The sequence below is a fragment of the Anopheles coluzzii genome, chromosome 3 (assembly GCF_943734685.1).
Source record: "Anopheles coluzzii chromosome 3, AcolN3, whole genome shotgun sequence".
NCBI classification, from domain to species: domain Eukaryota; kingdom Metazoa; phylum Arthropoda; class Insecta; order Diptera; family Culicidae; genus Anopheles; species Anopheles coluzzii.
In genome coordinates, this window is record NC_064671.1 from 74688262 (window position 1) to 74712679 (window position 24418).

The 24418-nt window shown below is 43.1% G+C and overlaps 1 protein-coding gene across 6 annotated transcripts in view; it reads left to right on the forward strand.

The window, feature by feature from the left end:
• Positions 1-23700, forward strand: part of LOC120957015 (CTTNBP2 N-terminal-like protein) — a 32158-nt gene extending 8458 nt beyond the window's left edge. For 3 of the 6 annotated variants that reach the window (XM_040378918.2, XM_040378919.2, XM_040378920.2), the window contains one exon: positions 1-23700. In XM_040378918.2, coding sequence (XP_040234852.2) covers positions 1-206 — 206 coding nt within the window. In that variant the 3' untranslated portion in view covers positions 207-23700. The other 3 variants (XR_007452739.1, XR_005751888.2, XR_005751889.2) reach the window with 3 other exon arrangements.
• Positions 23701-24418: the final 718 nt, after the last annotated feature.

A 24418-nucleotide genomic window follows, 5' to 3' on the forward strand; every position in this document is an offset into this window, starting at 1 on the left:
TTGCCGGTACCGGTGGGGCCTCCACCAACGCCCCAGCAGCGGCCACAGCCGCCACCGCCACAGCAACCGGTGGCGGCGCTACCCAACAGCAGCAAGGTTTTGCGACGGCAGCCGCATCTGCCCCATCCGTACCATCAGCCGCCACCGGTGGGCCATCCGAAGTATTGACCACCACCAACCTCGGTTGCGAGGGTGGGATAGTGTAAAACGGCCAATCGGGGTGGTGTGGCCGTCCTGTTCAACGACTACATTGATCCGCGCAGCCGTGGGACACACGGCAACGGTAAAGATATTGTATCGTGCCATATACATTCACACGCGCTGGTACGTAGGATGTTGCTCTAGCTATTGTTAAGGAGTAACGTGCAAGCGCACGTCTTGTACGCGGCCACATTACACATACTACTAACCCACAAAACCCATGCACCTAGCGAATGTTTGTGATGTGATTTTTATTCTATTTGCCTTTTAAAAGTGGTGCTTTTGATTTGTAACGTTAGTCCCTTACACTGTAGCTTCTACCAGTACCGTGTGTTTTTATCAGTAGCACATCTATTTTGACAATGTTTTTGTTTTATAAAAAAAAAGGATTCTATTAGTAGCATCACTTCGTTTTTATCTTTGCCCATTGTAACATGGCTGTATAGTGTGTGGCTATTCTTATTTATTGATTATTTAAAAAAATGTTTTATTGCTATTACATCACACGATAATTTTAATTTTAACACATTCGCTGGTGCATTTGACCAATAATCAAACAATACACAACTCAAAGTCATAAATAAGTATATAAGATTCCTAACCAAGAACACAGTACTACTATGTGTGCTGTTTTACCTACATTCACTCTAACGGACCAGTTAAAATGCGTTGACCTAGTTGAGTATTTGTTGTTACAAGCTACTACTATTTACTTACTTATCATTCGAGCGCTACAACCGGTTTGCTTCGTATCATCGTATCGTATCAATTTCACAGTTATTATTGTGGTTGCACAGTAATACTGAACAATGATTGCACGGGTATGGAACCCGTTTTATCCATTATCTCAAAAGGGGGAAACTGGTAAAGGTTTCGTCCTGCAGACTTGAGCAATCTTCCAGAAAGTATTGGAGCGTGATTCAAGTTTTTCCAGATGATCTTCGAAGACTATATCTTATTTATCTGATCTGCTGGAACTGCTGTGTGCAGACGACGGCATTCTAGAAAGTGGTGGTACAATGTCTTTGGCTTTACCAGTAGACGGGTTATTTTTGCGGTTTTGTTGATTTGCAAGTATGCGTATTTGCTGATATTTGTTGCGTTTGAGGGTAGGACATATCACGCGCAGGATGCTTTTCACCACTGAGTAAGGCTACCGATCCCTCCGCTGTGCAGTTATATCCCCTAGAATGACATCTGGTCTCTTCCTGGGGGTATCTTCTTTTTGAGCTACCGCTGCCGCACAAAATTGAAATTTCAACGGGACGAAAACTTTGTTGGAAGTGATATTTACATCGCGCTGAATCACATAGACAACTTTCATTATTAATAATCATAATTCATAATTCCTAACTTTCTTAACGAGCATAGGGTTATGAACTGTTTAACTATGAATATGCGTAATATAAATGTGAGGATTGAGATTGATGTAAACACGGAAGATGTTAAACACTGAGTGCTATACTCTACTGCACTTTGTTATATCAGCCAGATTAAGGATGAAAATGCGGTTAATCGTGTAGAAAATTCTGCTCGAAGGCGCTGTATTCTTTTCTACTATCGGATTACGTTTCTAAAACTGGCAGAGTGCACATTCCTTCTAGTACTTCTCTTCCTTAAATTTTAAATTAAATAGGACTTTATGCATGGCGCTACAGTTAGTTGTGACGTCTTGTTATAATCGTTTCTATTTCAAGGGGTCAGTTTGTCACACACACATCATAAACCCTCTAAAATCTTGTGATTCTTCGATGACTGTTTCATCGAGAACTTTACGCATGACGCCACAGTTAGTTGTGACGTCTTGCTACTGTTCGACATGTAGTCGTATCATCGGATTTCGTATCATCACCGTTGACAGAGCTAACAAAAGAGACGTCGCCACAGGAGTACTATGCAGTAGTACATGTACTGGGACTCTGGGACTCTCCTCTTGAAGGTAGTGTCCTTTTTGATAGCTGCATCGTAAGACGCTGTCGGAAGTTGGATAAATTCGGAATAGTTATTCCTTAAACGGTTCCATCGCTTCCTTCGGCCCAGATTCTACGACCTCGGTGCCCGAATAGGATTAAAACGATTATTATAAGTCCCAGTGACTGTTTCATCGAGAACTTTATGCATGACGCCACAGTTAGTTGTGACGTCTTGCTCCTGTTCGACATTTAGTTGTATATAGATTTCGTATCATCACCATCGACAGAGCTAACAAAAGAGACGTCGTCACAGGAGTACTATGCAGTAGTACATGTACTGGGACTCTGAGACACTCCTCTCGAAGGTAGTGTCCTTTTTGATAGCTGCATCGTAAGACGCTGTCGGAAGTTGGATAAATTCGGAATAGTTAGTTGTCACGTCTTGGCACGATCGTCCCTATTACTAGGTGACATTTAGTCTTGCTGTGTGGAAAATTGTAAACCAATGTTTCGTACCATACTCGTTGTAACTCGATTGTATGAATCATTTATGTGCGAATCAATCATGTGGGGCTTCTTAATCATGCCTATCAATCCGTAACTGTTTTGATCTCTTTAGGTTCCGTTGATTAATGCCTAGTAATACGATAGAAATGTTGAGCGAATTCAATAAATCATGACCTTTAATAATTGGACATGCAATTTTGCGTAATATAATAAAAGAATGTCGAATGGAATGATTGTTCAACCGGATAACGCAATCAATTGTTCTCCGAGAATAAAGTGGTCCTCGGACCATCATACAATATTCAGAAACAGACAGAGGTCTTAACAGCTTGGCTGATAGGACTTCAGTATTGCTTACAGGGCTTACTGTATCAAGAAGAGAACGGTCGCGAGGGAGGGTGGTACGCTTAGCAGAAGGGTGTGAAAACGTCTAACTTTACATATTTGTCTGAGAGACGAGTCGCCTAATAGAATCTGCACATTCTTTCTTCATCGGGGTTATGTTGAATAACGCCTCCACGATGGATTTAACGATAAGGTACACTTAACTTAACTTAACACTTAACTGTTCGCGATGTGTGCTTTGAGTCGTTATCATGCTGAAAGATGTAATGCTCTTCGCTTCCTAATGTTTCTCGAGCGTATGGCAACATCTTACGACGAAGTATTTTTCTGTACCCTTCCGAGTTCAGTGTCCCGTTGATACGGAACAAAGGAACCGTGCACTTTATTCCAGCAGCCGCTATCCTTTGAATAATCAGGCTCTGATACTCGGTACAATGTTTACCTCGACCTATTGTTTCACGTAGCGACTAACGCGCACATCCTGGATTGCCAAATAACACTTAACTGTTCGCGATGTGTGCTTTGAGTCGTTATCATGCTGAAAGATGTAATGCTCTTCGCTTCCGAATGTTTCTCGAGCGTATGGCAACATCTTACGACGAAGTATTTTTCTGTACCGTTCCGAGTTCAGTCGAGACAATTCATTCTCCAATCGCTCGATGAGTCTTTCCATGGAAGCTCCCTTCACTGCTGTGACCGTGCCAACACCACTTTTACTAGCAGCACCGCTCGTGGCTGTGGTCTTCCCTTCCGTCGGCTTAGTCAACACTGCGATCGGCTTCGCACCCACCGGTGGTCTGGTGCCGGTTGAACCCGACCTCGGGCGCAGGATTCGATTGGTAGACATCGTGGAAGCCTTTTCGTTTTTTCACAAGTCGTTTCCGATTTTTTCCCTCGTACTTTGACGAAAAACCGGAAATTCGAGCATTTTCGAGCTGCTCGAAACTCGTCGAATCTAATTCGTCGAAACTCGAACTTCCGGACGTCTTGCTACTGTTCAACATATAGTCGTAGACGGATTTCGTATCACCACTGTGGACAGAGCTAACAAAAGAGACGTCGCCACAGGAGTACTATGCAGTAGTACATGTACTGGGACTCTGGGACTCTCCTCTTGAAGGTAGTGTCCTTTTTGATAGCTGCAGCGTGAGACGCTGTCGGAAGTTGGATAAATTCGGAATAGTTATTCCTTAAACGGTTCCATCGCTTCCATCGGCCCAGATTCTACGACCTCGGTGCCCGAATAGGATTAAAACGATTATTATAGGTCCCAGTGACTGTTTCATCGAGAACTTTATGCATGACGCCACAGTTAGTTGTGACGTCTTGCTCCTGTTCGACATTTAGTTGTAGATAGATTTCGTATCATCACCATCGACAGAGCTAACAAAAGAGACGTCGCCACAGGAGTACTATGCAGTAGTACATGTACTGGGACTCTGGGACTCTCCTCTTGAAGGTAGTGTCCTTTTTGATAGCTGCAGCGTGAGACGCTGTCGGAAGTTGGATAAATTCGGAATAGTTATTCCTTAAACGGTTCCATCGCTTCCATCGGCCCAGATTCTACGACCTCGGTGCCCGAATAGGATTAAAACGATTATTATAGGTCCCAGTGACTGTTTCATCGAGAACTTTATGCATGACGCCACAGTTAGTTGTGACGTCTTGCTACTGTTCGACATGTAGTCGTATCATCGGATTTCGTATCATCACCGTTGACAGAGCTAACAAAAGAGACGTCGCCACAGGAGTACTATGCAGTAGTACATGTACTGGGACTCTGGGACTCTCCTCTTGAAGGTAGTGTCCTTTTTGATAGCTGCAGCGTGAGACGCTGTCGGAAGTTGGATAAATTCGGAATAGTTATTCCTTAAACGGTTCCATCGCTTCCTTCGGCCCAGATTCTACGACCTCGGTGCCCGAATAGGATTAAAACGATTATTATAAGTCCCAGTGACTGTTTCATCGAGAACTTTATGCATGACGCCACAGTTAGTTGTGACGTCTTGCTCCTGTTCGACATTTAGTTGTAGATAGATTTCGTATCATCACCATCGACAGAGCTAACAAAAGAGACGTCGCCACAGGAGTACTATGCAGTAGTACATGTACTGGGACTCTGGGACTCTCCTCTTGAAGGTAGTGTCCTTTTTGATAGCTGCAGCGTGAGACGCTGTCGGAAGTTGGATAAATTCGGAATAGTTATTCCTTAAACGGTTCCATCGCTTCCATCGGCCCAGATTCTACGACCTCGGTGCCCGAATAGGATTAAAACGATTATTATAGGTCCCAGTGACTGTTTCATCGAGAACTTTATGCATGACGCCACAGTTAGTTGTGACGTCTTGCTCCTGTTCGACATGTAGTTGTAGATAGATATCGTATCATCACCGTGGACAGAGCTAACAAAAGAGACGTCGTCACAGGAGTACTATGCAGTAGTACATGTACTTGGACTCTGAGACACTCCTCTCGAAGGTAGTGTCGTTTTTTTATAGCTGCAGCGTAAGACGTTGTCGGAAGTTGGATAAATAGCCACCGTTAGTTGTGACGTCTTGGTACGATCGTCCCTATTACTAGGTGACATTTAGTCTTGCCGTGTGGAAAATTGTAAACCAATGTTTCGCACCATACTCGTTGTAACTCGATTGTATGAATCATTTATGTGCGAATCAATCATGTGGGGCTTCTAAATCATGCCTATCAATCCGTAACTGTTTTGATCTCTTTAGGTTCCGTTGATTAATGCCTAGTAATACAAGAGAAATGTTGAGCGAATTCAATAAATCATAACCTTTAATAATTGGACATGCAATTTTGGGTAATATAATAAAAGAATGTCGAATGGAATGATTGTTCAACCGGATAACGCAATCAATTGTTCTCCGAGAATAAAGTGGTCCTCGGACCATCATACAATATTCAGAAACAGACAGAGGTCTTAACAGCTTGGCTGATAGGACTTCAGTATTGCTTACAGGGCTTACTGTATCAAGAAGAGAACGGTCGCGAGGGAGGGTGGTACGCTTAGCAGAAGGGTGTGAAAACGTCTAACTTTACATATTTGTCTGAGAGACGAGTCGCCTAATAGAATCTGCACATTCTTTCTTCATCGGGGTTATGTTGAATAACGCCTCCACGATGGATTTAACGATAAGGTACACTTAACTTAACTTAACACTTAACTGTTCGCGATGTGTGCTTTGAGTCGTTATCATGCTGAAAGATGTAATGCTCTTCGCTTCCTAATGTTTCTCGAGCGTATGGCAACATCTTACGACGAAGTATTTTTCTGTACCCTTCCGAGTTCAGTGTCCCGTTGATACGGAACAAAGGAACCGTGCACTTTATTCCAGCAGCCGCTATCCTTTGAATAATCAGGCTCTGATACTCGGTACAATGTTTACCTCGACCTATTGTTTCACGTAGCGACTAACGCGCACATCCTGGATTGCCAAATAACACTTAACTGTTCGCGATGTGTGCTTTGAGTCGTTATCATGCTGAAAGATGTAATGCTCTTCGCTTCCGAATGTTTCTCGAGCGTATGGCAACATCTTACGACTAAGTATTTTTCTGTACCGTTCCGAGTTCAGTCGAGACAATTCATTCTCCAATCGCTCGATGAGTCTTTCCATGGAAGCTCCCTTCACTGCTGTGACCGTGCCAACACCACTTTTACTAGCAGCACCGCTCGTGGCTGTGGTCTTCCCTTCCGTCGGCTTAGTCAACACTGCGATCGGCTTCGCACCCACCGGTGGTCTGGTGCCGGTTGAACCCGACCTCGGGCGCAGGATTCGATTGGTAGACATCGTGGAAGCCTTTTCGTTTTTTCACAAGTCGTTTCCGATTTTTTCCCTCGTACTTTGACGAAAAACCGGAAATTCGAGCATTTTTGAGCTGCTCGAAACTCGTCGAATCTAATTCGTCGAAACTCGAACTTCCGGACGTCTTGCTACTGTTCAACATATAGTCGTAGACGGATTTCGTATCACCACTGTGGACAGAGCTAACAAAAGAGACGTCGCCACAGGAGTACTATGCAGTAGTACATGTACTGGGACTCTGGGACTCTCCTCTTGAAGGTAGTGTCCTTTTTGATAGCTGCAGCGTGAGACGCTGTCGGAAGTTGGATAAATTCGGAATAGTTATTCCTTAAACGGTTCCATCGCTTCCATCGGCCCAGATTCTACGACCTCGGTGCCCGAATAGGATTAAAACGATTATTATAGGTCCCAGTGACTGTTTCATCGAGAACTTTATGCATGACGCCACAGTTAGTTGTGACGTCTTGCTCCTGTTCGACATGTAGTTGTAGATAGATTTCGTATCATCACCGTGGACAGAGCTAACAAAAGAGACGTCGTCACAGGAGTACTATGCAGTAGTACATGTACTTGGACTCTGAGACACTCCTCTCGAAGGTAGTGTCGTTTTTTTATAGCTGCAGCGTAAGACGCTGTCGGAAGTTGGATAAATCGCCACCGTTAGTTGTGACGTCTTGGTACGATCGTCCCTATTACTAGGTGACATTTAGTCTTGCCGTGTGGAAAATTGTAAACCAATGTTTCGCACCATACTCGTTGTAACTCGATTGTATGAATCATTTATGTGCGAATCAATCATGTGGGGCTTCTAAATCATGCCTATCAATCCGTAACTGTTTTGATCTCTTTAGGTTCCGTTGATTAATGCCTAGTAATACAAGAGAAATGTTGAGCGAATTCAATAAATCATAACCTTTAATAATTGGACATGCAATTTTGGGTAATATAATAAAAGAATGTCGAATGGAATGATTGTTCAACCGGATAACGCAATCAATTGTTCTCCGAGAATAAAGTGGTCCTCGGACCATCATACAATATTCAGAAACAGACAGAGGTCTTAACAGCTTGGCTGATAGGACTTCAGTATTGCTTACAGGGCTTACTGTATCAAGAAGAGAACGGTCGCGAGGGAGGGTGGTACGCTTAGCAGAAGGGTGTGAAAACGTCTAACTTTACATATTTGTCTGAGAGACGAGTCGCCTAATAGAATCTGCACATTCTTTCTTCATCGGGGTTATGTTGAATAACGCCTCCACGATGGATTTAACGATAAGGTACACTTAACTTAACTTAACACTTAACTGTTCGCGATGTGTGCTTTGAGTCGTTATCATGCTGAAAGATGTAATGCTCTTCGCTTCCTAATGTTTCTCGAGCGTATGGCAACATCTTACGACGAAGTATTTTTCTGTACCCTTCCGAGTTCAGTGTCCCGTTGATACGGAACAAAGGAACCGTGCACTTTATTCCAGCAGCCGCTATCCTTTGAATAATCAGGCTCTGATACTCGGTACAATGTTTACCTCGACCTATTGTTTCACGTAGCGACTAACGCGCACATCCTGGATTGCCAAATAACACTTAACTGTTCGCGATGTGTGCTTTGAGTCGTTATCATGCTGAAAGATGTAATGCTCTTCGCTTCCGAATGTTTCTCGAGCGTATGGCAACATCTTACGACGAAGTATTTTTCTGTACCGTTCCGAGTTCAGTCGAGACAATTCATTCTCCAATCGCTCGATGAGTCTTTCCATGGAAGCTCCCTTCACTGCTGTGACCGTGCCAACACCACTTTTACTAGCAGCACCGCTCGTGGCTGTGGTCTTCCCTTCCGTCGGCTTAGTCAACACTGCGATCGGCTTCGCACCCACCGGTGGTCTGGTGCCGGTTGAACCCGACCTCGGGCGCAGGATTCGATTGGTAGACATCGTGGAAGCCTTTTCGTTTTTTCACAAGTCGTTTCCGATTTTTTCCCTCGTACTTTGACGAAAAACCGGAAATTCGAGCATTTTCGAGCTGCTCGAAACTCGTCGAATCTAATTCGTCGAAACTCGAACTTCCGGACGTCTTGCTACTGTTCAACATATAGTCGTAGACGGATTTCGTATCACCACTGTGGACAGAGCTAACAAAAGAGACGTCGCCACAGGAGTACTATGCAGTAGTACATGTACTGGGACTCTGGGACTCTCCTCTTGAAGGTAGTGTCCTTTTTGATAGCTGCAGCGTGAGACGCTGTCGGAAGTTGGATAAATTCGGAATAGTTATTCCTTAAACGGTTCCATCGCTTCCATCGGCCCAGATTCTACGACCTCGGTGCCCGAATAGGATTAAAACGATTATTATAGGTCCCAGTGACTGTTTCATCGAGAACTTTATGCATGACGCCACAGTTAGTTGTGACGTCTTGCTCCTGTTCGACATTTAGTTGTAGATAGATTTCGTATCACCACTGTGGACAGAGCTAACAAAAGAGACGTCGCCACAGGAGTACTATGCAGTAGTACATGTACTGGGACTCTGGGACTCTCCTCTTGAAGGTAGTGTCCTTTTTGATAGCTGCAGCGTGAGACGCTGTCGGAAGTTGGATAAATTCGGAATAGTTATTCCTTAAACGGTTCCATCGCTTCCATCGGCCCAGATTCTACGACCTCGGTGCCCGAATAGGATTAAAACGATTATTATAGGTCCCAGTGACTGTTTCATCGAGAACTTTATGCATGACGCCACAGTTAGTTGTGACGTCTTGCTCCTGTTCGACATGTAGTTGTAGATAGATTTCGTATCATCACCGTGGACAGAGCTAACAAAAGAGACGTCGTCACAGGAGTACTATGCAGTAGTACATGTACTTGGACTCTGAGACACTCCTCTCGAAGGTAGTGTCGTTTTTTTATAGCTGCAGCGTAAGACGCTGTCGGAAGTTGGATAAATCGCCACCGTTAGTTGTGACGTCTTGGTACGATCGTCCCTATTACTAGGTGACATTTAGTCTTGCCGTGTGGAAAATTGTAAACCAATGTTTCGCACCATACTCGTTGTAACTCGATTGTATGAATCATTTATGTGCGAATCAATCATGTGGGGCTTCTAAATCATGCCTATCAATCCGTAACTGTTTTGATCTCTTTAGGTTCCGTTGATTAATGCCTAGTAATACAAGAGAAATGTTGAGCGAATTCAATAAATCATAACCTTTAATAATTGGACATGCAATTTTGGGTAATATAATAAAAGAATGTCGAATGGAATGATTGTTCAACCGGATAACGCAATCAATTGTTCTCCGATAATAAAGTGGTCCTCGGACCATCATACAATATTCAGAAACAGACAGAGGTCTTAACAGCTTGGCTGATAGGACTTCAGTATTGCTTACAGGGCTTACTGTATCAAGAAGAGAACGGTCGCGAGGGAGGGTGGTACGCTTAGCAGAAGGGTGTGAAAACGTCTAACTTTACATATTTGTCTGAGAGACGAGTCGCCTAATAGAATCTGCACATTCTTTCTTCATCGGGGTTATGTTGAATAACGCCTCCACGATGGATTTAACGATAAGGTACACTTAACTTAACTTAACACTTAACTGTTCGCGATGTGTGCTTTGAGTCGTTATCATGCTGAAAGATGTAATGCTCTTCGCTTCCTAATGTTTCTCGAGCGTATGGCAACATCTTACGACGAAGTATTTTTCTGTACCCTTCCGAGTTCAGTGTCCCGTTGATACGGAACAAAGGAACCGTGCACTTTATTCCAGCAGCCGCTATCCTTTGAATAATCAGGCTCTGATACTCGGTACAATGTTTACCTCGACCTATTGTTTCACGTAGCGACTAACGCGCACATCCTGGATTGCCAAATAACACTTAACTGTTCGCGATGTGTGCTTTGAGTCGTTATCATGCTGAAAGATGTAATGCTCTTCGCTTCCGAATGTTTCTCGAGCGTATGGCAACATCTTACGACTAAGTATTTTTCTGTACCCTTCCGGGTTCAGTGTCCCGTTTATACGGGACCTCACACTACCTTGCACGTTTGCCGCACTCAAAAACAATACATAAACACAATTTTTTTTCCTATTTTTGTGTCCAGTATGTGTAGTATGTTATTTGTTCTCGTAGCGCTCGGGCAACAGCTTCCCAGGCTACGTCGTAGTTTTTTTATGTGATTTCCAAAGCGTCGATTACCGCGCGTGCGTTCTTAGTAAGTGACGCAGCAAGGTAATGCAACTTGCCACATCCGATCAGCTGCTCTGACGAATGGATCAGTGACTGAAATGCGAAGGCAAGCCATGACAGTTTGGATGATGTTTAAGTATCTGTGTTGGTCCATGATATCTTTCATCCAAAAGATAGGACCGACACCGTCGGTAGCTTCTCCTCGTTGGAAATTGTTCCATTTGGTGTAATCTACATGAACCTCTTTAAAAGTTATTCCACTTAGTGTAGTCAACGTGGTTAGCTACGGATATATTTGAACAGTTGGAAGAACTGTGATCCTCGGATGTATGTCCCTATGTTAGAACAAGCCATTTCACGGATCGCGTCAATCGGAGTATCAGGAGCAATACGGGAGATAAAGACCCAAGTACGGGGTGGGCGTTCAGGAACGGTCGTAATATTATTGCAGGACAACCCTGTACCCGATGAAAGCATAACGCGTGTAACGGTATTGATAGGCGATGGGTCGGGAGAGCGATCCATCAATCGACGTTTAGAAGGATGCTCACCAGCAGCTTGATGGGTGTGCTTAGAGGCGGCAACTGGAATCGTGGTCGTTGAGTGCGTAGCAGGAATCGCAAAATGGTTAGCACTCGATGTAGTAGTATGCGGGGCAAGATGAGAATTGAGCTTGTTCATTAGTGAGTTGAAGGAAGTGAGAAGCTCACGGTGCATGAGATCAAGCTCCTTGATGCCATGCTTAACTTCATCAAGCGTTGTGAGTAGTGGAGCCTCAGGGTAGTTGCGTTCCATTGAGTGAGAAGCAGTAAGTGAGTCGATGATATCTTTCACGGAACGAATTGACGATGCTGATTCCTGTTTCATCAAAGCTATCTCGTTTCTAAAACAATCCAGTGAAGAGGAACAGTGACAGAACGACAGTCACAGAACGTGAGGTATTGCGGAAATCGGACTGCAACGATTCCAACAGGTAGGCAGCGTCACGAGAAAGGCCGTGCGAGAAGCGTAAAGTGTCAACGGCCCGCAAACGCTGAGCACAATCCGCGCAAGCCCAGAATAAATTTTGTGACTTCTTAAAATCACGCAGGAGCGGGGTTGAAAGTCCAATGCACTTATCGTGGTAGTAGTGTTCGCATAGACCGAAGCACGGAATTGGATCGTTGCTAATAGCACCTTCACATTTCTTACAGATCACAGTCGCCATCGCAAAATAGCGCAAAGTTCAACTGCACAGTGAGGGGTCACAACAACCGCAGGCGGAGTACAATGTTTATATGTTGATGCTATGAGTGACAAGTGACAAGTGGGGTGTGGGGTTAGATGTGATATGCACTTTTAATTGCCCGAACACTGTATATGTTTGTAAGATGTTGTTAATTCACAAGTTTATTTCACTTTAGAACTGATTGGTCAGAACTCGACTTTCTGTGTCAGAGGTCAAAACGCGACTTGTTGGTATCGGGATCAGAACGCTACTGTTCGGATCAGAGTTCAGAACGCGACTGTTTGGTATGGGGATCAGAACGCTACTGATCGGGTCAGAGTTCAGAACGCGACTGATTAAGCTGATAAGAATTCTCTCGGTCAGCGCGTAGCGCTCTCTCGTTTAAGCAGCGCACGGCGACAACGATTAAGTTCCCACTCTCTCTCTCCTTCTCTCTCTCGCGCGCACGTATGCTAAACAGAATACGGTTTCCTCAACAGACACAATGAGGCTTTGCCGTTTGGATAGCCTTGACTTAAGCTTGTCTGCTTTCGTCATTTTTAGTGTTCACTGAGCAAATACGGTTGCTTGAGAAAAAAATCACTTTACTGTGTTAGTACAAACGCGCACTGCACGGTTAGTAAGAATTATTGAACAACACACAAGCCTTGATGCGAAGTTTCGTGGAATTGTATGCGATGCAAATGGCATGCACTAAACAATGCGCTTTAAATACCCTGGTTGTTAAGCACCTTTTATACTCGGAGGAGGTACACAAAATTTTGCGAAGCGCACACACGATTATTGATTGTCTTGCGAAGCATATGCGTCGCGAGTTAGCGCACCAAGGATAATGCGCATGGAACACACGAATTGTGAACCGCCTTTTGCGTTCAATATGGCACAAGAGTTTTTTCGCAAGCACACACATACACACTATGTGCCGTTTGTGAAACGCTACGCGCCGTGAAACGCAGGCGATTGTGCAGGCCAATTCATGACGTCAATGTTGTGATAAACAAACCATTTTTTAACCGCTTTTGCGGTATGTTTTGGACCATTGTCATGCATGAATTGGCATTTCAATGGCATCTCCCACTCTGCATGAGGCAGCATGACAGTTTGGATGATGTTTAAGTATCTGTGTTGGTCCATGATATCTTTTATCCAAAAGATAGGGCCGACACCGTCGGTAGCTTCTCCTCGTTGGCAATTGTTCCATTTGGTATAATCTACATGGACCTCTTTGAAAGATATTCCACTTAGTGTAGTCAACGTGGTTAGCTACGGATATATTTTAACAGTTGGAAGAACTGTGATTCTCGGATGTATTTTATATTTTGCTGTTTGGAAGGCATCCAACTCAAATGCTTGCATTCCCAGAGGCACATTCTTACAATGAATTAAAATTTCATTAGCTTCTCCTCGTTGGAAATTGTTCCATTTGGTGTAATCTACGTGGACCTCTTTAAAAGTTATTCCACTTTGTGTAGTCAACGTGGTTAGCTACGGATATATTTTAACAGTTGGAAGAACTGTGATCCTCGGATGTATTTTATATTTTGCTATTTGGAAGTCATCCAACTCAAATGTTTGCATTCTGAGAGGCACATTCTAACAATGTATGTAAAGTTCTCTTTATTGACGTGAAATCTATTCTACAAAGGTTGTACATCGACTGAGCTTTGCTTCCCGAATTCTTTAGTTTTTATAGTTCATCATACCATCAGGGTTGTCGAACCCATTTTTCAATTCACATTTGGCCCTCCTGATGTTTCTTCCGTCTCGGAAGTTCCTTCCTCTTCTCCCTCTTCTAACTCTGAATCTATGTCGTCTGTCTCTACCGCAAATGCCCAAGGCTTCATACAATCATCGCTAGACGTCGTTACGTTCGCACCCTCCGCGTTACCCACTTTCCTGACTTTGTACCGCCCATTTCGATTCACCTGAACTACCTCATAAGGTCCGATATATTCATTCGCAAGTTTCCGTCACGCCACAAATTGAGTCCTACGGATAGCTACTAAGTCCCCTACACTATAACCCCTTTCCGGTTTGCGCTTTTTATCATATTGTTTTTTGTACTGTTGTTGAGCTTTTATAATCGCGTTTTTGGCCTCGAGTCTCATTCTTTTCCTATCTTCATCAAATTCCTCATATAACTCATCATTTAACAATTCTATTAATTGATCACTCGCCTTACTCCTCATTTGTATCCCAAACATCAGCTGAAATGATGATCGTCCCGTTGACGCGTGACTATGTGCGTTAATAGCCTGTTGAACTTTATTTATATTTTTAAACCATTTCGCGGGATCGTCAGATGAAAGCTTTGACAAAATCGTTAGTACAATTCGGTTAACCCTCTCCGCTTGCCCGTTGCCTCTTGGCACCCCAGTAGTACTCACGACATGATCGATACCATTTTTCTTCAGATGCTCGCTGAATATCTGCGATGTAAATGCCGAACCCCGATCACTGATGACGCGCGCCGGGTTGCCGAAGATCGATGACCATACCTCCAGCTTCCGCAACGTTTCCTCTCCGCTGGTCGTCTTTGTAGGGAAGAGCCAAATGAATTTCGAAAATCCGTCCACTACCGTTAGCACGTACTTATACTGCTTCGCTGTCGCGTCCATTGGTCCGACGTGATCCATATGCAGGGTATGCAGTGGTGTATCTCCTTTGTCGATGCAGTTCAGGAAGCCCTCCTTGTGACCAAGCTTCTTGTTGAACATAATGCACTTCACACAACTATTCACTACTTGCGCCACCTTTCGTTCGAGATGAAGTATCCAATATTTCTGTTTGATGGCATGTGTTGTACCTTTCACGGAGAAATGACCATCATTATGCGCGTCGTGAATAATCTCTTTCTCCATACTTCGTAGAACTACAAGTAGTTCATTTCCATCACACACTTTGTAAAGCACTCCACTTTTCATTACAAAATCATCGTATGGTCCTTTAGAAAGCATTTCCACGATGGCTCTAAGCCCACAATCGCGCTGTTGAGCAGTTTTAATACGATAGATCGCTTCATTCACAATATGTAACACTTCATTCGGGTATCTGCTTAAACAATCTACGTGTTGCAGATTACGCCCTGGACGATGCTCGGCTACGTAAGAAAAGTCCTGCAGAAACATGACCCAAGCCGACACTTCACGAGGCACATCCCTTTTCTGCAATGTTTGCTTAAAAGCAATACAATCTGTTACCAACTTAAATTGTATTCCCAAAAGATAATGCCTAAACTTTTTCACTGCCAGATACACTGCTTATGCTTCCAATATATAACTGTGAAGCTTCGATTCTCCCTCCGTGGTCTTCTTGCTCCAAAAGAAAACTGGATGCATCTTTCCACTAAATTGCTGAAGTAGCACAGCTCCAAACCCGTTCTTGGACGCATCCGTATGCTCTGTATAAGCTTCCCTATTGTACAACACTAGGATCGGTTCCTTCACCAACACTTCCTTCAACGCTCTAAATGCACTAACTTCAGACTCACCCATTTCAAATTTCACATCTTTACGTAACAAGTCGGTCAACGGTCTCGCTACCACAGAATATTGTTTAATAAACTTTCGAAAAAATCCTGTCAACCCTAGAAATGATTGCACCGCCTTCACATCAGAAGGTTCTTTAAATTTTGTTATCGCTGCCACTTTCTCTTGCCCGGGTGATATGGTTCCATTTTCCACAAAATGACCAAGAAACGAGATGGAAGTTTGTAAAAACTGACACTTCTTCCATTTAATATGTAATCCATACTCCACCACTTTTTCAAACACTTTCTTCATTTTCTCAAGGCATTCTTCGGCTGTAACACCATGCACTATAATATCATCCATATAGAGGTTCATCACATCACTATTCAAAAGCGGTTGAAACACATAGTTCACATAACGTATGAAAACAGCTGGCGAATTGCCAAAACCAAACGGTGCACGTAAAAATTCATACAGCCCTGTTTTCGTCACAAACGCTGTGAATTTACGGCTACTGGGCTCGATAGGAACATGAAAGAAACCATTTTCTAAATCCATCACCGAAAAGTATTTCGCACTCTGCAGCTTTTCTAACACTTCATCTATTACAGGCACTGGAAAAGCGTCTTTTAACACCATGGTATTCAATTGCCGATAATCTATACACATTCTGCTAGATCCGTCCTTTTTCTTAACCAGCACAACACGGCTAGCATAATCGGAGTTTGACGGCTGAATAATTCCTTTTTCCAACCACTCTGCCACCTGTTTGTTCACTATTTCGTTTTCCATATCAGGCAAACGACTGGGAGTATGCCCAAACGGTGTTGCTATGTCATTCAACGTTATTTTTAACTGCACTGGACACTCTTTTAGATTATCACTGTTGGTCAAGCGAACGCTGTTTTTCTGCTGCATTTCTACTACCATTTCACTAACCACCTGTTTAAACTTCGGATGCACCTGATAGCTTTCACTTTCATCTCTAATATTCTGAATCCACGCAACGTCTAACTCACTAAATTGTTTTGGTGCTATCGTGATCGCACTGTTGTTGATCGTAAACTCCACCGTCTCCAAAAAATCCATGCCAATGATCAATTGTGCGTTTATTGCTCCCTCAGGCACAACAATAAGTTGGATTTCGTATGTTAAGCCATCTATCACGATGGGAACCTGGGTTTCTTTGAGACCATTCCGCAAATGTCCACCCAAACCTTTTAGTGTTCTCTCCGAATTGGACCAAACCTTGCGATTTGATGGAAGTTCCTCAAACGCATTACTTATTATTAGTGAAACTTCACTTCCCGTGTCCAACAATGCTTCAAACTCCTTCGTCCAACTTTATTTGGTTGGCCTATTCCTGCATCGAGTAAACAAACTCTAAAGCAGACTCTTCTTTTTTCTTACGTCGTGTTGACAACAACCGATGGACGTCACTCGCCCGCATTTTACGTCCAAACTCGTTGATCAGTGCTTGGCGCAGCTTTTGGAACGTCGTCATACCCACAAGAGTTCCTAGGAAACTACGAGCCACACCCGTAAGCTTCTTGCGACACATTATAAGTTTTTGTTCAGCACTCCAGCCTGCCATTGTACTAATTTCCTCGAAATGTTTTAACCATCGATGAATATCTTGGGTGGAACCAGCACTGAACGCCTCAATCCCTTCTTCAATGTCCCTGAAGGAATATGGCTGTGTTCCCGGCTGTTCCCTTTCTGGTGTTGTTTCCGCATCGGCATAAGCTGCGGCATCAGTTCGATTAAGTGTTTCATCTTGTGTTTGTTCATCGTATTCGACAATACGAGTGGCCAGTTCTTTTTTGTTTCCACCTGTAGCTATTCCCCGTTCCTCGCACTGTTTCACCAACCCCAGTTGGGTGTATTCCTCGACCAAAGCCGCAACGGCTGCACTCGTATCTGCGCATCCGTGCTCATCCCACTTCTGACACCAAATGTAAAGTTCTTTTTATTGACGTGAAATCTATTCTACAAAGGTTGTACATCGACTGAGCTTTGCTTCCTGAATTCTCTCGTTTTTATAGTTCATCATACCATCAGGGTTGTCGAACCCATTTTTCAATTCACATGTATGTAAAGTTTTTTATTCGATTTAAGACAAATAACACTTAATTGATCAGTTCAGTTCACAACGTGTTACTCGCTTCGCGGTCCGAATACAACTCCCCCAAGCTCCCGATTTTAACGCTGCGCGTTCTCTCTCTCGCCACTTTTTTCTTAGTTCGCTCTCGTTCTCCTGATCTCGCTACCGTTATTTCTCTCTCCCTACCACTAGCGCTTTTCCTTTCTTACATGTATTAAAATTTCATTAGCTTCTCCTCGTTGAAAATTATTCCATTTGGTGTAATCTACGTGGACCTCTTTAATAGTTATTCCACTTCGTGTTGTCAACGTGGTTAGCTACGGATAATATGCCTGATCTGATTTTGCCAAGCCTTAATGCGAAACATTTGCATAACGCGTTTTAGTACGCAGTCTTGGATGGCATGCAAGTGGTCTTGTTCGAGGAAGACGTAAAGCAGCCTGATGTCTCGATTCGCTTTTTCTAGGAAACTTAAAAGTTCTTCAGGTCTTGCCATAGTATCAAATCCCCAAACACCGGCATGGTAATACCGATATTTGGAATCAAATCTTGTAGAAATGATTTCAAGTTCTCCATTGAGATGGACGGACTCTCCCGGAAGCTCATCTTCGAGGTAATTATTCCTACTATCTTCCAATGTTGCTGCAGATTCTCCGGAATGGGCACTGGCGAAGTCGATTTCATCGTTAAAGTCTCCGGATCCTCCCATTTGGCAGTTTTTCCAATTTTGGTAGTCAACGTGGTTAGCTACGGATATATTTTAATAATTGAAAAAAATGTGATCCTAGGATGTATTCTACATCACTTTGTTGAACATATGCAACAAAATGCAGGTATTCCGAGTGGAATTTATTAACTAGGGATTCAAATTTCATTAGCGTATTATGTGTTGTTTCACAGTACTTTACTTGTTTGAGAACACATGTAACTTGCGCTGATCGTAAACTGGCTCTAGCCGTCTGCGGGAGTTACGATTGGGAAGATCCTGACCTTTTAACCGGGATAACCAAGAACGCGCTTCTTCCGTGCCACGTGCCGAACGTTAACGTGGAGATACGCTATTGGTCGGGCTGAATCGTGGGAGAACCGCTGTTTCGAATGTCGCGCTAATCCGAAGGTAGACTCGTCGATTCGGCCAGGAGGCTACCTTTGAATAGACGGTTGTGTCGACAACCAGCCTCTTTTGAGCACTAGCAACATGTCGCCATTTTGAGTCCTGCGCACCTTGTCAACTTGATCGACGACTGCTTTGAGAGATTAATCATGAGTTAACTTCTTGAGTACTTTTGCTAGATCAATTTGTTTTCCTGCTTTCGAGCTTCCTTCGGAGCCCGACCCTTCCGTGTTTGAGGCACAAACCAGAGCCTCTTCTGCTGGCTCAAATTTGTGTGCCGTTTGAACTTTAAGATCTCGGGTTTTTCGCTGTTTGAATTGATTTTTCAGCTCACACCCATCTCCTTTTACACGGCTTCCATAAACTCCACCATTTGAGCAATCACTCCCCCATGCAAGACTTTAATCGCCAGATTATTTGCATAGTGTTTGAAACGCTCGAGTTGGGTTTTGTGCGTCGCTTTTGGAGGTTCTCCATCCTCCTGCGCTTTTGAGCTCTTTTTGAAGTTTTTTTTGAGCTTGGCGATGCACTCATCTATGAGTCGCTCATGTTCTTCGTCTTCCTTGTTCTTCTTGGACTTCGGTTTGATTCTGTCTTCCATTTATATTTGGTCCAAACTCCAATCCGATATCCACGCTTGCCACCATAGTCCCCTTGTTAATGCCCTATGGTTGACTTTGAATCAGGGAGTTCTACGGGAGGGTTGGCTCACTACCCCCTTATGTGGTAATGAGCTCAGAGCCAGGCAGGGCTAAGCAGGGCCGAAGCTCACCTGCACCTATAGTTGTCGGTTGGATAGTCGGTTGGATAGAACATCAGCCTGAATCAAGAAGAGAGCTAAAACGAAAAACAAGAAGGGTACTCCTGTTCTTCGATTTTTTCCCTCGCTATGCAACGGGCGGAGATTTCGTTCGAATTCGTTGACAATACTGTTGAGCGTTTCGACACACTCCTTTTTTGGAGGCGGAAATCTCGAACAGCGCATCGCAATATGCTTTAATAAGAAGGTATTTGTTTTCATATCGTTCGGTAAGAAGTTTCCAGGCAACGGCGTAGTTAGAAGGTGTGATAGGAATGTTTTCCATTGTACGCTTGGCTTCTTTTGTTACGGTGGTCTGCAAATATGTTAGCTTGTCGCTATCGGATAACTGGTCTGATGTATCGATCATGGAACAAAATGCGTCACGAAAAGTTGGCCAATCTTGAATGGTTCTTTGGCTATCAGAATAAACGGTAGACCATTTTTTATTTGATTGCCAAGATTTATTTTAACTTTGTCGATGGTTTACAAAATGTGATACGTCTTTGAGAAGAGAATAAAGTGAAAGAGATCGCGTGTAGTGTTCGCAGGGTTTTTGGGTTTCTGGCCGAGTGTCCGGAAGTGTCTTGCGCTGCCTTGTGGTTTATGTCAAGTTGACATATTCGCTTAATCCGTGCGCGGTGTATGTCACACTGACGTTTTATGGTTAATCCGTGTGCGGTCTATACAATCGGAGGTCAGCTCCGAACAGTGGTACGACACCGTGGTCGCCACAGTTCCATCAAAACAGGGCAATTTTAGTTCAGGAAGTTTTACACGGTTGGGTTTCACGCATGGATATCGGGTTTTTCTCGATCGGGATCACTTTTTGTTATTAGAAGGTTTGGAGTAAGAGCCAACATACCTTGTTCTATGTTTACATTCAGCTCAAAAATCCTGTCATCTAAACTGCTATAGCGCTCTTTTGCCAGCTTGTACTTAGTTTCATTAGATTCTTCAAATAACACAGAAAACACGACTGCTGCTTCGGAAGAAAGTTCGTTTAATCTTACCGCAATCAGCTTGAGTGCTGCAACGTCCGTTTTCCTCTGATTGTAGTTGGCCTTCATGCGATCCAATTGTCGACATAGGGGGATCAATTGGCGATCAGCCCTTGCGATGTCATTGAGGATAGGGAACACATCTAAAACGATGTCCTCGTTCTGGTTCGCTCCGTTCGCGTCTGGCTCTCCTGACGGTCTAGGCACAGCTCCTGCTCTCTTCACGGTCCAGGCATAGCCGCCGGCGAACGAACTAGAGACATTGTAACTGATTAAATAAGCACTAGTACTGTTTGTGTAACGTTGACTTTTTTGCCACTTGTTTGGCTACCTTGTGTGGGTGGACCATTTTTTTATTTGATTCCCAAAATGTTACAATATCTTTCCTTTCACAGTTTTCAATTTGAATCACGCGGTATGCAATTACGAGAGTAAATCTAGTTTACTGGAAGTAAGTTTTCGTGTGTCTAGGTTGGTAACATGCAAGTGCTCGAGCGTGTGCCTATTGACGTGCGATCGTGTGCTCGCATTGGGTGCTCGAATTAGGGTGCTCGAATAAGGGTGCCCGACGGATTTCAATTGGCAGTTGATGTCAGCTCCCAACTGTGGTAAGGCCATGACATGGTCGCCACACACTTTTTGTTCCGTGTGGGTTTTGTGTACCGGAATGGCGAAGCGTTTTTGTTGTTTGCACTAATACCCGGCCGGTTTGTTCTTGTATGAAGCACACCTTGTTTAGCACACGGCCTTTTTCGTCCGGACCATGAATGACTTCTTGATTGTCCGCAGGTCTGCAGACTTCAGTATGCTCTACCAAAGTTCTGCTCGAGACGCACTTTCACTTGTTACGTGTCGTCTCATACATGCCCTGCATGAAGATTACATGCAATCTCTTTGGTTTATGATAAGTTATACCCTGCAAATCGGTTGTAGCACCCAAATCAGTAAGTAAGTAAGTGAGTTAGTAAGTAAGTAAGTAATTGAAATCAAAACTAAAGGAAAACACGCAAAACTGTAATACAACAAAACCGGTGTACACACGAACTCCATATGAAACATTGCTTCTTCTTCTTCGCCGTGGCACATGCGCGCGTGCGGCTAGAATACTCCGCCTATATAACGCAATGAGCAATGTAACATGTAGTAGTTAATTGTACTAAGCGCATTACTGTAGTGTAGCGAATGCGGAGTAGCGTTTTGCGATGAGACAGAAGCGAACATTGTGCAATAGGATTTGAGAAGGAAGAGGGTAGGTGGTGGCCTCCCCCGAGGCCTGGTACACAAGTATTACTTACAACACAGTTCAACAGTAGTTGCAGTATATAAATGCGTGTGCATCATTAAAAAAAACCCAATATTATCCATTACAAAGCTAGTGTCCTGGTAAAAAGAAATATCTAAAAGCAATACTAAAATCGTTATAAATATGCGACCTAGCGAAATGAACTAATAACAACAGGTCCATGTATAATACAAAAATAAAAAGGAACAGTAACAATTCGAATCCCAAGCGCAGTGAATAATGCAATGCAAATAGCGATCTCATGGCATGATGAGGTATGAGAATGGCAATTATAAATCAAAGAGTTTTGTAGGATGAATGAGGCAGCTGCTGTACACGATAAAGGGGGGCGGCGTTAGGGAGATGTGTCAGGCACACGGAAAAATGGTGGACGCGCTTCCATTTAGTATAGATGCGTTATGGGGATAATCCTATCCACGAATAGATTGAAACGAATGTTCTGCAGGAAACAATAGGAAAAGAAGAAAACGATGCAACAAATACAAATCTTCTTCATAATCCACAAAAGTGAGTGTGTACGGTATAGAGAAATGTATTCTTTCGCCTTGTAGACGGGGTGTAGAAATCATAATAACAAACTCTCTTCTCCCCCCTTTTACGCTTAACTCACCTGGATTGACTCACCACGAAAGTTTTTGTGCTCTGACGATGTTAAAATTTGCGAGAACAATAGTGAATTGCTGTGATTATTGAAAATTTGTAAAAATATTCTTTTTTTTTAAACAAACAAAACCTTACCCTCTACATGAATCAAAGCTTAAGTTAATGAATTCCGCTGACTGTGTACAAATGCTCCCAGTGTATGTAAAAGTAAAGGCTTTATACTAGTATGCGTACTCTCTAAATCTTGTCATTATCCTGTGTCAACTTGTAAACATCACGAATCGATTATTACCAAATCGGGTTTAGCTTATTTAATAATGTATTATAGTTGAGTTTCCTGCTACATTTTCTCTAGCAACGATAACAACTACACAACCGCCATAACACAGGTAGTACGCTCATCCAGAGCAGGGAGAGAGCAATTACTTAAACGGGTCAGAATTGATTAGGACGGCAACTTATGTGCGAATAAAACGTGTAAAGACTTAATTTCACAACAAAAAATAAGGATTTCGTCGTGAAATATAAAGAATTAATTATGAATTGTGTATGAATCTGCATGAGCATCCCAACAGTTACGGGTAGTGGATGAACATAGGATGGTTTCTTATGCACCTGCAAAAGATAAAATGGATAAAATCAAGGTGCATAACAAGTAATAAATAGCAGCACGAAATGGAATTTAGTCTTACAAAAAAAAGTTAATTCAAACACAACACCCAATCTGCAGTCCACGTTAAGTGTATCTTTTCCATCGTGCACACACGGCCGCTAAAACACTGGTTACTCACTGATCCCGTACTAATGAGAAATGTTAAATGTTAGCTGAAGCTGGTGAAGAGACATCAAAACGGTTGCCTGATATTTTGTAAATTGTATTTTTTCCCTTTTTAATTTTGCAAAGTATGGTTGCATGTAGAAGGAGAGGCATATTCTCAATCCCTTAGGGCAAGTGTGTAAAGTAAACAGTAAAACCGAGACATCACTGATCATTAATCAATAACTTACGTAGAGAAGCAACCCCCAGAACTCTCTGCAAAGCGATATGTAATAGACTACCAACTTAAACTACCGCAAAATAAAACTTATATATTCTATAAAGTTCATACCTTTTTTTCTTCTAAACTTATCAAACTTCGTCTTTTACTTCGTTGGCGTTTCAACAAGCGCTTGGTTCATCATCCTACTCCAACGATGGTATGGTAACGATGGTTTGGTGAATATCCACTGGAGTTTTAGGCGTGGTGTTCAAAAAGGAGTATCAGGCTTATTTTTGTGTACGATATATCACATATTTCAGGGAATGCCCATATGTCCCATGCAGCAGATGACAGTACTTCTTGTACCTTCTTCCTGATTTCATTTCATTTCGTCGCCCATATGTCCCATGCAGCAGATGACAGTACTTCTTGTACCTTCTTCTAGATTTCATTTCATTTCGTCAGTTCAATTCCTGGTCCTAATCTTCTCCATAATCCCAGTAATGATGCTGATGTAGATCCCACCAACCAATAAACTGGAGTTTTCGTCACGATATCGTTTTTCAGATGATTGTTGAAGTCCGCACATCGTATAAACACATTCCAGGGTGATATTGAATAGGTCATCAACCAATTCGTCGAATTGAATAGGTCGTCAAACTCTTTTGCACAAAGTGCTGTACCCACGGCCTGGAAATCCTCTGTGATGTTTCCGGTGTACATAAAAGGGGATAAAACTCTGCTGAGAACTACCGCGGTATAACACCCTTGCCTTCTTGTGCCAAGGTGTTTGAGATTGTCATACAAAACTCGCTAATGTAAAGCTTGCTTCAGATAGAATT